At 36.3% G+C, this 13,677-nt stretch overlaps 1 protein-coding gene across 1 annotated transcript in view; it reads right to left on the bottom strand.

Moving 5' to 3' along the window:
• The window catches only part of SLC9B1 (solute carrier family 9 member B1), a 63,928-nt gene that overhangs the window by 46,958 nt on the left and 3,293 nt on the right, over positions 1 to 13,677 (bottom strand). The window contains exon 2 of the mRNA XM_082652722.1: positions 429 to 498. Within this exon, the coding sequence (XP_082508848.1) occupies positions 429 to 498 (70 nt within the window). The remainder of the gene's footprint in view (positions 1 to 428; positions 499 to 13,677) is intronic.

Genomic DNA, 13,677 nt, shown 5'->3' on the forward strand with positions numbered 1-13,677 from the left:
ATGATCATGCTAGAAAAACAAAAAATATAGATAAGCAGAAAAAAATAAAGTCATTCCAAATCCCACTACTCAGAGTTAACCATTGCTAACATATTGATATATATTTATCTAGAAATGTGTGCATGTATGTAAAAGAGAGAGGGAGACTGAGAAAGGGAGAGAGAGTATGTGTGTTATTTATTAATAAAAATGTAAATATACTAGTGTTCCATAATCTGCTTTTTTACTTAACAATATGTCATGGATATCTTTCACATTCAATAAGTATAGGGCTATGAATTCATTTTCTATGGTTTCATAGTATAAAATGACCACTTCTCACTTTTAAACCAAACATATATAAAAACCTATTAAGTAAACTTCAAAAATAAATTTTAACATCAGATTGTTTTCATGTCATATGTTACAATATAGTTTTAATTTTTTACCTGAGGAGTTGTAGATGATTGGATGTTTTTATCCTCCAAATGTTCATTTTTTGGATCTGTGGCGTACATGCTAATGTTTAAAAGTAATTTGAAAGAAAAAAAGAAAGAAGGACTATAAATCCATCTGAAAACAAACACGGTTAAGTGGGATTAATTTTTAAATAATTTTTTAGCATAAAGTTTCACCACAGTCAAGTCAGATATCTTTATAGTAAAAATAGTCCAAATATTCATTTTAAAGTTATTAACCAAAGTCATGTGCATAAATTTTAAAAATCATTATCACAAAACAATTTAATACTTCTCAGTAGTTCATAATCCTGGGCCGTATATTAAAAGCATATATCAGAAAACTTAGTTCTTTATTTCATGCACTGAAATAATATGTTTGAGCTAATTTCCATCATTGATTTACTCTAGTCAGTAAACTCCTGAATAAGAGACTCCAAAAAAATTTTAAATGAAATGTGATCAACTACATTAAAACCTACATCTTATAAGCATGCTGTCTTTATACATGGTCCATTAGAAAGGTCTGTGGGTTCATCATTAAGCAAAATAAAATAGGTTTTATTTTGAATAAGAATGAACTAGGAAAAAACAGTGAACTAGAACCATATCAAGAGGAGAATTAGTTCTGGAAACATTTATTTTAAAATATCTGTTGTTTCTACCTTCTCTGTGATCTTTGCTGCCTTTGAGTAAAGGGAGAGTATCTTTGCCTTAAAAATATCTTTCAATTCTTGAGTTACTGTTGAAGACAAAAAGATTTCAAGTTTTAATTTTTAAGTACCTGATAATAATGTGCTTCAAGTATCTATATATATTTTTAAAGGCAAGCAATTTTAATAATGAAAGTTTTTAATGAAAAGGTACATTAACATCTGAGTACCTACCATATATATTGTCTCACTTTACGAAGTAAAATATTACTGTGTAAAATCCTATAAGGAATCATAACTGAATTTATGATATTAAAACAGAAAATAACAGTTGTTTTTTAAAATTTGATGAAAAAGTGAGATCTCTAAGTCCTTTTAAAGTAAAACTCCATGTTAGTTAAAGGGAATATCAGAATTATTAGAATGACTACCTGTTAGCTGTTAGACCAGTAGCTAAGTGTTAGTAAGCCCTATGAACGAGGAATGTGGGTGAATCACGTAAGTTGTTTCAGGTTCTGAAGGGACAGGCTGAGGGTTAGCACCATTAAAAAATCTGAACTCCAGTACACAAGAGTCAGGGCACAAAGTTCACCCACTCAGTAAGTTCTGAATGCCTACTCTTCTGGACTCTGAAGATAAAAGCAGCAAAACAAAATGGGAATATAGGTTTCTACTCTCATGGAGCTTATATTCTTGTAGGGGGGAAGGGAAAGACAATAAACAATATTTTCAGACTGCAATTAAATACTGAAGAAAATAAACCAGCATGTCACAGTGGTCAAGGCGACATTTCAACTGTGACTTGAATGAGGACAAATTGTGAGTCATAACTAGGCAGATGGACTAGGGGCATGCAAATATAACATCAAGAATCATACAAGGGGCTTCCCTGGTGGCGCAGTGGTTGGGAGTCCACCTGCCGATGCAGGGGACACGGGTTTGTACCCCGGTCCGGGAAGATCCCACATGCCGCAGAGCGGCTGGGCCCGTGAGCCATGGCCGCTGAGCCTGCGCGTCCGGAGCCTGTGCTCCTCAACGGGAGAGGCCACAACAGTGAGGGACCCGCGTACCGCAAAAAAAAAAAAGAATCATACAAGGAGAGATATCAAGAAACCAGGCAGCTTATTTTAAGATCTGCAACTATGTCATGATTAGGATGGCAGGACTTGGGATACAGGGGAGCAAACAGTGCATTAGAGCTTGAAAACCTAGATAAGGGGTCTGAATAATAAATTTAATAGGTTAGGAGCTATAAGAGAAGCTTGATACTGTGTCAAGCAATATTTGTGCCTGGCAATTACTCAAAACTCTCTTTACATATTTGCCAAAAGTGGAATTGGTAGGTGGTAACTACCAATTAGCATAGTAACTAAAAGCAAGAACTTTGAAGCCGAGATAGAAGTGATTTATTTCCCTAGGCCTCAATTTCCTTATCTGTAAAATAATGATATAATATTGCTTAATTTATTGGTTATTGTGAGGGTTAAATGATATAATAACAGCTGACACAACTTGGACTGTTAAACACTTAACAGGAATTATCTCATTCGATTCTCACAACTCTACGAATTATTTACTATTATTATCCTTATTTTACAGATGTTGAAGCTGAGACCCAGGAATTTTAAGTAATTTTCCCAAAGTCACACAGCTGGCAAGTAGCATAGTTGGAATTTGAACCAAATACTCTTTAGTATTATTCAAATTCTTATTAACCTTGGCATCATCTGTCGTTTTCCTTTTAGTTATTCTGGTGATACTGCATTATGGATTTAAGTTGCATTTTCTTGATGACTAATATATTTCATATATTTATTGGCCATTTAAATATCTTTTTTAGTAAAGTATCTGTTTAACTCTCCTGCCCATTAAAAAAATGTATTGCCTGTATTGTTCTAATTGATTGGTTGGGAGTTCTTTATCTATTCTAGAATGGATCTTTTCTTGAATATATAAATAGCCAATATCATCTCCTACTCTGTGGCTTGCATTTTCACTCTGATGATGTCTTTGAATGAACAGGAGTTTTTACTTTAATTTAGTCCAATTTGTTCTCTTCTTCTTTTATGGCTGGAGTTTTTATTGTTTTAGAAATCTTTGCCAACCCTGAGATCATAAAGATATCTCTTTACATATTCTTCTGGAAGCATTAGTGTTTTGCCTTTTACATTTAAGTCTATGATCCATCTGGAATTGATTTTTATGTATAGTGTGAGAAAAAGATAAAAATTGATTTTTTTCCCATATGATATCTAATTGACTCAGCACCATTAATTTAAAAAGACCATCCTTTACCCATTGCACTTCAGGGTCACCTTTGTTGTAAATAAGGTGACCACATATATGTGAATTTATTTTTGGATTCTGTTCTGGTCCACTGGCCTATTTTTCTATCCTTATGCCAACACTACATTAGTGCTTATATAATAGGTGTTGATAGAGTTGGACTGACTCTTTGGCTTTTTGTATTTCCATATGAATTTTAGAATCAAGTTGTCAATTCACAAATACACACACACACACACACACACACACACACAAAACCTGCTGGAATTTTGTCTGAAATTGTACTGAATCTACAGATCAGTTTGGGGAGAACGTGATATCTTAATAGTATGTCAGTCCTTGAACACTGTGTATCCTTCCACTTATTTAGATTTTCTTTATTTTAATAACGTTTTGTAAAACTCTAAACTGAATTTAGAGGTCTTGCACATCTTTCATTAGGCTTATTTCTAGGTAGGCTTATTTCTAGGCATTGATGCTTTTCTGGATGTTACCAAAATAGTATCATTTAAAAAATTCATTATTTGTTTTTGCTGATATACAGAAATACAAGTAAGTTTTGTTTATTTATTTTATATGCAGGCCTTAATAAGTTCACTTTATTCTAATAGTCTGTAGATTCGTTTGGATTTTCTAAGTATACAAGTTTTATTTATGCATTTAATCTCCTTTTCTTTCTTTACTGCACTGGTTGTAACCTGTCTTTATAGTTGCTCAATATCCTTGATGACCTTGGTATTGTCCGTTTTCAGTATTTCTTTTACTATAGATCTGTTGACAATAAACCCTTTCATTATTTATTTGTCTGAAATGTGCTAATTTCACCTTCACTTTTGAAGGGTATTCTCACTGGATACAGAATTCTAGTCTAGAAGTTATTTTCTGTAAACATTTAAAAAATGTTCCATTGCATTCTGGCTCCCATAATTTCTGTTAAGACTTTAATTATCATTCTTACCATGACTCCTTTGAAGATAATATATTTTCCCTCTCTTTGACTGATATTATAGTTACTAAAAAAAATTTTCTTTTGATAAAATATGCATGACATAAAAGTCACCACTTTAAAGTGTGCATTTCAGTGGTATTAAGTGCATTCACATTGTTAAGCTACCATCACCACCGCCCATCTCCAGAACTTTTTCATTATCCCAAACTGAAACTCTGTATCCATTAAACAATAACTCTCTATTCTCCCCTCCTGAAACCCCCTGGTAACCACCATTCTACCTTCTGTCTCTATGATTTGACTACCCCAGGTACCTCATATAAATGGAATCATACAATATTTGTCCTTTTGCATCTGGCCTATTTCACTTAGTATAATGTCTCCAAAATTCATCCATTTTGTAACATGTATCAGAATTTCCTTCCTTTTTAAGGCTGAATAATATTCCATTGATGTATATACCATATTTTGTTTACCCCCTTCATCTGTCTCTTTTTTTTTAGTGGTTCACTATTAATAATTTAATGATTAAGTGAGATAATCCAAATAAAATATTCAGCATAGTCCCAAGCATATGGTAAGCACTCCATAATGGTAACATACTCAGAAAGGAAAACAGAGTTGCTTAGCTAGTTAAAGGTAGAGAAGTCAGGAGGTCTAACCCCTGGTTGAGTGGCTTCCTTATGATTTATATTCCCATCCAATATGTGGCATGGAGAATTCAAATGGAGAAAAATGGTCAGTTGCAGGAAAGAATGCTGATTCTTTTATTTTTTATTTTGCTTAGAACAAGTTAGAGATTGTAAGATTATAAGCTGGTAACATACTATAGTGTTCATTTACAATTTATTTTCTATTCAGAACACATCTTGTTATTTATGTTTTTCAGATAGTTGTTGAAATCCAACAATGCTCTGGAGCAATCTGCACGGTAAACATTTCTTTTAGGATTATCGCCTTTCTCTGCGCGCCCTTTTCCTCTTTTGCTTGTAACTTGTGCATTGTCCACTAGATGGCAATACACCAACATAAAATGCAAAGGAAACCGCCATACTGTAGCATCTTATTTACTCGATTTAGTGGGAGATGATCGTTTTCCTGGAAAATTCGCCTGCAAGTAGTGGGTTAGGACTACATCCATGCTTCCTATTGTGGAATTAATTAAAACCAGTGCTGATGAATGAACAGATGCTGAATGAATAAGTACAATCATATATTTAGTGCTTACAATGTACCAGACCCCAAGATAGGTACTACATATGTAGTATGTGTCTGCTTTCCTCATATCACCACCCACCTCCCCCCATTGAACTGATGAGGACTCTGAGGACTGGAGGGTCAGTGGCTTTCCCAGGGTCATACAACTAGAGAGAGATGAAGCCAGGACTGCTCAGTGGCAGGGGAAGATGATGAGTTTGAAGCCACTGGTCACATCCAAGTACCAGAATGCAATGGAATCATGGAATTCTACCTTAGGACTGGGCAAAAGCTATGAATTTAATCCCTTCGTTTGTTGATGGACATTTGGGTTGTTTTCACCTTTGGGGCTATTGTGAATAATGCTGCTGTAAATATGGATGTACAAATAACTGTTCAAAGTCTGCTTTCAATTCTCATGCATATGTACAAAGGAGAACTGCTAGATCATATGGTAATTCTATGTTTAATTTTTTGAGGACCTGCCATACTGTTTTCCACAGTGACTATACCATTTTATATTCACACCAGCCATGCGCAAGGGTTACAATTTCCCCACACACTTGTTGACACCTGTTATTTTGGTTTTTTGTTAATAGCCATCTTAATGGGTATGAAACAGTATCTCAATGTGGTGTTTTGATTTGCATTTCCCTAATGATTAGTGATGTTGAGAATCTTTTCATGTGTTTATTGGCCATTCATATATCTCCTTTGGAGAAATGCCAATTCAAGTCCTTTGCCCATTTTAAAACTAGATTGTTTTTTGTTGTTGAGTTGTAGAGGTTCTTTAAATACTAGGGCTATTAATCACTTATCTGTTTGCAAATACTTTCTTTCATTCTGTGGGCTGCCTTTCCACTCTGTTGATAGTGTCCTTCCATGCGCAAAAGTTTTTAATTTTGATGTTGTCCAATTCATCTAGTTTTTCTTTTTGCCTGTACTTTGGGTGTAACATTCAAGAAATCATTGCCAAATCCAAAGTCATGAAGCTTTCCCCCTATTTTTTCTTCAAAGACTTTTATAGTTTGAGGTCTTACAATCACAGTCATCTTAACATCTTCGTCTCCTAACTCAAAAATCTGGGTCATCTTTGAACATGTTTCTATTTTCAATTTTCTGTCTTGGTGTGTGGTCATAAAGTATTGTCTAAAAGCTAGCATGGCTAATAATTTTATTGAAAACTTGACATGTATAAGAAATGATACAGTCTCCAAATGTTATCTTCTTCCAGAAAGAAATGTGTGGTGGGGGGGAGTGCTAATCACTTTAAGGAAATCAGAGACTGAGCTCAGTTGAGGTAGATTTGTAACACTCAGTTTTACCTCAATTTGTTCTGGTTCCTAGGGAATAGTTCTCTAGGAATTTTGCCTTAGATGATGCCCCCAACAAATTACGATAACCTCACTCATTTTTCCCAGGTCAGAGATACATTATTTCCCCTTGGTTCACTCCCACTGTCTGTGCTTTTTCCGAGGTCACAAAGGTATAAATAAAGGAGCTGGGGCCAAAATCAGGCAGTTTGGCTCCAGAGCCCACACTCTTAAAACTAAAGTGCTTATAATATATCAGACACTGTGTCAGACATAGGCAAAGCTCTCACAGGGTCTAGATGCTAACGTTTAGAAAATGGCCATTATAACTTAAATCTGTTTTAAAAAAAGAAGAGAAAATCTATCAAGTATCTATCTAACTTTTTGGTTTGTCTATTTTAGAAAAGAAAGTATTAAAAATAAGGGCCTTAGGAAAAACTTGAAAATAGGGTGTAAATAATGAATAAGTCAGAGAAGGCTACGATTATTTAGAAATAGCTCATTGGAAATCAATTATAAAGGTGTTAAGATCCCTCTACGGGCCTCTTACCCTCCAACCCCTTTCACTGAGCACTCTGGAACTTCTGCTAGAATTATCAAACTCTCAACCTCTTCAGAGCATTCTCTCAAATTCTGTGTCTTATCTGAAACCAAGCCCTTCCCTTAAGCATACTACTTCCTCTACAGTCCTCTTTCATAATAGCTGTTTATTTGCTTACTTCCTTCTGACAACTGCTATTTATATACATTACTTTTTAAAAACCTTGCCTCTTTGAAGCTTGTATAGTTTGGCAATACCGCTTTCTCCCTCTTCCAGTCACTGTTATTTACTGACCTTATCTTGGTTCCTTTCCATTATTCACCAAAGACATGAACAGCTGACTCCCAAGTTTGTAATCCTTCTGAGTCTTAAACATACACTTGGGTAATGCATTTACTACCGTGGCTCCACATATAACCCCTCATTCTCAGTAGATAACCTTACCTCCAACTTCCATTACAAATCTTTCTCTCCCTCTTACATTAAAGGAAGTGTCCTTCCTCCTAAGGCAAGCAGAGCACTTGTACTTTGGATTATATTCCTTCTTGTATTCTCAAGAATTTTACATCATCAGTGATGCTTCTCTGCCTGTTATCAACTATTCCTCCTCTCCCACTTCCTTTCAACTAGATCCTTCCCAATGACGTTTAAATGAGTTCATCTTAATAAAAGTTTCCTAGAAACCCACATCCCCATTCAGCTTCTCCTTCCCTTTACTAGTAAACTTTTTGCAGAGTTGGTGGTTCTCACCACAGTCTTCTTTTCCTCACAAACCACTCACTCAGCAATACTTACCACTTGAGGTTCTACTCCTTTCACTCCACAAAGTATTCTACTTAAGGTCATAAGTAATCCACAAGTGAACATAAGACATGATGAAACATTCTTCTTTTCACTCTTATTAAACCACTCTCTTACCCCACCCCTCATCTTTCTTCTTATTCCTTTCCTGTCTTCTTTGCAGACTCATTTTCTCTCATCAACTGCTAAAAGTTGGGGGTCAGGAAGGTTCTGCCCTCAATCCTCACTTCAGTTCACTGGTTCAGTGCCCCAATACTCCTTACTGGCTTTAGGACAAAGACAAAAATATTTAACATGGCTGTGTTCAAACTACTACAACGAAGTACCAAATCCTGGGTGGCTTATAAACAACAGAAATGTATTCCTCACAGTTCTGGAAACTGGATGTCCCAAGATCAGCGTCCCAGCATGGCTGGTGAAGGCCCTCTTTTGGGTTGCAGACTGCTGACTTCTCATTGTATCCTCATATGACAAAGAGACAGCTAGAGAGCTCTCTGGAGTCCCTTTTATAAGGGTACTAATCCCTTTTATAAGGATTCTACCATCATGACCTAATTATCTTCCAAAGGTCCCACCTCCTAATACCATCATTTTGGGGATTAAGATATCAACATATGAATAAACATCCAGTTAATTGCAATGATAATCCTACAGGATTCTGCACAATGTAGTCCATGGGTCTCTCTCAAGCCTAATTTCATACCATTCCCCATTCATTTTTTCCATTCCTAGCCACTCTGATGTTCTTACAGGTCCTTGAAATTGCTAGATTCCTTCTGCAGAGCCTTAATACTTGCTTTTCCCTCCAACTGAAATACTCTCCACCAACCTCCCCTTCATTTGGCTAACTCCTTTTTAATCCCTCAGCTCAAGGACCTCAGAGAAATATTTATGACACCACCACTGCCCATAGACTAAGTAAGGTCCAGTTTTTTATGTTCTTATAGAATGTTGATCATTTTTTTCACAGCAGTTTTCTCAGTTTGTAGTCATGTATTGATTAGAGTGACTGTTTACTGTGTTTGTCTCATTAGGCTGTAGACTCCATAATAGTGTCCCACAGGTCCTTGAGGCTCTGTGCATTTTAGTTTTCAGTCTTTTTTTGACTCTGTTTTTCAGTGAGAATGATTTCTATTTATCTATCATCAAGTTCATTGATTCTTTCCTAGTTCATTTCCATTCTGCTATTGAGTCCATCCAGTGAATGTTTTATTTCAGATACTGTATTTTTTTTTTTTTTTTTTTTTTTTTTTTGCGGTCCTCGGGCCTCTCACTGTTGTGGCCTCTCCCGTTGCAGAGCACAGGCTCCAGACGCGCAGGCTCAGCGGCTATGGCTCACGGGCCCAGCCGCTCCGTGGCATGTGGGATCTTCCCGGACCGGGCACGAACCCGTGTGCCCTGCATCGGCAGGCGGATCCTCAACCACTGCGCCACCAGGGAAGCCCCACTTTTTTTTTTTTAAGACAATGACTAGCTGACATTACTATTTAATTAGGACAATACAAATCTGGACACTACTACTCCAATTCAAATGGACTCTGCCACTATTAACATTACTATAGTATTTAGTGTTTGTTCTCATTAATCAGATATTATCTTGAACTTTTATTCCTTTCAGGTGCCTAGATTTTGTTTCCACAATAAAATGGTAAGGTATTCCACGATTCGGAGCATGTTTTATATTCCTGTCTTTTTCTTAGTACCAAACACAATGGCTTTTCTCACCCATAGAATAAAGTTACTAACAACTTGTCCAGAATCCAAGGTTTTCCACAACATGGCATCAAACCGTCTTGTCAGCTTCCTCTGTAGCTCTCTTGACCCTGTATTTCAGTCAAATTAAACTGTTAACTGCTCTCCTATGCATTATTTGTTTTCTCTTATTTGCTTGGAATACCTTCCCACTGCATCTCTTCTTTGCAAATTATATCTGTTGCTTAAGGGTATTCCAGGAAAAGCTTCCTGCAAGGTATACCCCAAACTGGAAGTCATCTTCCCTTTTGAATTCTCACATCATTCTGTCACTTGCTCTACCTTCCTTCTCCCTCTCTAGTTGTCTACCCTTGGCCTTCTTTACAAGCTTCCTTTCCTTTATCTGTCCCTTAAATGTTGAGGTTCCTTGGGATTCTGCCTTCTGCCCTTTTTTCTTGTCACTCTCTCTCTATTTTTTAAGACATTTATTTTACTACCAATGACCAATAAGCTGATGAGCCTGGCCTAGAGAAGACCTAGAGATTCTAACTAGTATATTTACCTAAATATTGAATATCTCTACTTGATCACCTTTATAAGCATCTTAAGCTAAGCTCAATGTATGTACAACTGAACCCAAGACCTTTCCCCACCAAATCTATTCCTTCTTCAGAGAATTTCCTATCTCAGAGAATGAAGCTACCATCTACTTAGTTGCTCAAATTAGAAACTGAGGAGTCATTCCTTCTCCCCTCTTTTCCTTTCCTGCTGACATCTGGTGAGTTACTAAATCATGATAACACAAGCTCCTAAATATTAAAAAATTTTGCCCACTTTTCTCCATATAAATTGCCACTATCCCAGTCCAGGCCATAAGCACCTTTCCCTCTAAACACTATAATGGTCTTTCCAACTGTTTTCTCCATGTCCAGCCTTGGTACTCCCCCCTGTAATTTCCATAATGCATCTTCTAAAATGTACAGTGATTACAGCAAGTTCCTGCTTAATATTCTTCAATGGCATCCCACAGAAGAGAAACGTCCAAACTCCTCAAACTCAGCTTACAGAGCCCTCTGTTATAAGGGCTAATCTTGTCCCTGTGTATCTCCTCATTCTTCACTTGGCATTCTAAACTTCAACCGTACTAAACTGTAGTTCTTCAAACTTGTCATGCCTCACATCCCCAAGACTTTATACATTCTGTATGTTGCCTCCTCACCCAACACCCCTGCTTTTTTCCCAGCTAATTCTGCGTAGTTTAAGAAGTCATTCTTGTAGAAGCTCCCTTCAGTATGCATTCTTATTGCAGCATCCACCCCAGTATGGTAAGTGCTTGTTTAACTACCATCATTCTTTTACTTGACAAATATTAATTGAGAGTGCACTATGTAACCGGTACTGTATTCTTTACATAGAATTTAGTCACTATAGGGTATTGTGGAAGCACGTATGGTGCATGGGGTCCAAGAAATGCTTCTCAGTGACTCGCATTTCCATTTATTTTCCTGGTAGATTGAGTCAGTGCTGATTTCATGATCATTTCTGGGTTCTTTGAATTACCTAACACCATAGATGGTAGATAAATATCTAATCCCATTAACTGTTGGATTTTAAACATATACAAAACGTTTTCACATTGTAAGTGGACTCCAGCCAGCCATTACTTTCTACTTAGCAGAGCTTTTCTTTGTTATCACTTTGGATATAATGGAGTGTAAAAAGTGAAGAGGCAAACTACTATAGTGAAAGATATGGGACTTATTGTCAGAACACCATGGTTAGTAATTCTGCCACTTTCTAGGTATGTGTCCTTAGTCAAGACACTTAACCTCTCCAAGTCTCAGTTTTCTCATCTGAAAAAGGTAGTTACAAAATCAAATGAGATAAGAGAAAATAAAAGCATAACATAAAATATAAAGGGGTATCCAAATGCAATTATTATTATTGTTATTAGGGTGACTACAGATCACGTCTCCCTGTTACTTGTCATCCCAGCTCTATAGGCAACAGGAGTTCCAAATCTCATCCTTCATCTTCCCTTTACTATTTAAAAGGTAGGCTTTTGTACTTTAATAAACACATACTCATGAAAATGTTTAAAAAAACAAAAACAAAAGACAAATACTATATGATTTCACTTATATGTGGAATCTAAAAAATAAAACAAGCTAGTGAATATAACAAAAAAGAAACAAACTCACAGATAGAGAGAACAAACTAGTGGTTACCAGTGGCGAGAGGGAAGGGGGGCCAGTATAGGGGTGGGAGATTAAGAGGTACAAACTACTGTGTATAAAATAAATGAGCTACAGAAACATATTGTACTGCACAGGGAATACAGCCAATATTTTACAATAGCTATAAATAGAGTATAACCTTTAAAAATTGTGAATCACTATGTTGTACACCTGAAGCTTATGTAATATTGTATATCAACTATACCTCACTTAAAAAAAAGTCAGATAACAAGTGTTGACAAGGATTTGGAGAAATGGGACCCTCATATACTGCTGGTGATAATGTAACATGGTACAGCCACTTTGGAAAACAGGCTGACAGTTTCTCAAATGATTTAACATAGTTACCATATGACCCAGCAATTCTACTCTTAAGTATATTCTCAAGAAAACATATGTCCACACAGAAATTTGTACACAAATATTTATAGTAGCATTATTCATAATAGCCAAAACGTGGAAACAACCCAAATATTCATCAACAGATGAATGGATAAGCAAAATGTGGTATATCCATACAATGGAATATTATTCAGCCATAAAAAGAATGAAGTACTGATACATGCTATGATAAACCTTGAAAACATAATGCTAAGTGAAAAAAGTCAATCACAAAAGATCACATACTATATGCTTCCATTTATGTGAAAGTACAGTATAGGGAAATCTATAGAGACAGAAAGTAGATTAGTGGTTGCTTAGGGTAAGGGGTGGGGAGGACATAAGGGTGTTAGCTCCAAGGTCTGGGGTTTCTTTTTGAGGTGATGAAAATATTCTACAACTGTAGTGATGGTTATATATATCTGTGAATACACAGAAAGCACTGAACTGTATACTTTAAATAGGTGAACTTGGTATGTATGGTATGGTATGTGAATTATATCTCAAAAAATCTGAGTTAAAACAAAAACAACACACACACACACACACACACACACACACACAAACAGCCAAAATATTTAACAACTAAATATTAAAGGGACAAGAGAGTCAGAAACACTAGCCTATGAAAGTCTAGAATTTAAATGTATTGGCCAAAAACCATCAGACCACAATTTTTAAAAAAATGTTAACTGGAAGGGTAGGTGGCACAAAAGAGTAATGATCTGAACCATTTCTCAGTAAAATAGTAACCCATTGAGCTGGAAAGTCAGGATATCTGGGTTCAAGGACTAGTATAGCTACTAACTTAATCACTTATACCCAGGTAGTCTACCCACCCACCACTTTGGTCTTTCAGTTCCTTGATCTCCTTGGCTCCTTTGATCTTTTTTCCACCCTATCTCAGCTACTCACTCACAAGGCCAAAAATATGAAATGGCCACTCAATTCTGCCCAGCTATGCTACTATGTTTCTCTAGTATTGCTACAGACTGAATATTTGTAACTCCTCAAATTCCATATGTGGATATCTTAACCCCCAATGTGATAGTATTAGAAGGTGGGCCTTTGGTAGGTGATTAGTTCATGAGGACAGAGCACTCACGAATGGGATTAGTGCCCTTATATGAGACCCAGAGAGCTCTCTTGCCTCTTTTGGCCATCCATAAACCAAGAACTGGGCCCTCACC

Source organism: Grampus griseus, assembly GCF_964374135.1.
Source record: "Grampus griseus genome assembly, chromosome: 4".
In the NCBI taxonomy this organism is placed as follows: domain Eukaryota; kingdom Metazoa; phylum Chordata; class Mammalia; order Artiodactyla; family Delphinidae; genus Grampus; species Grampus griseus.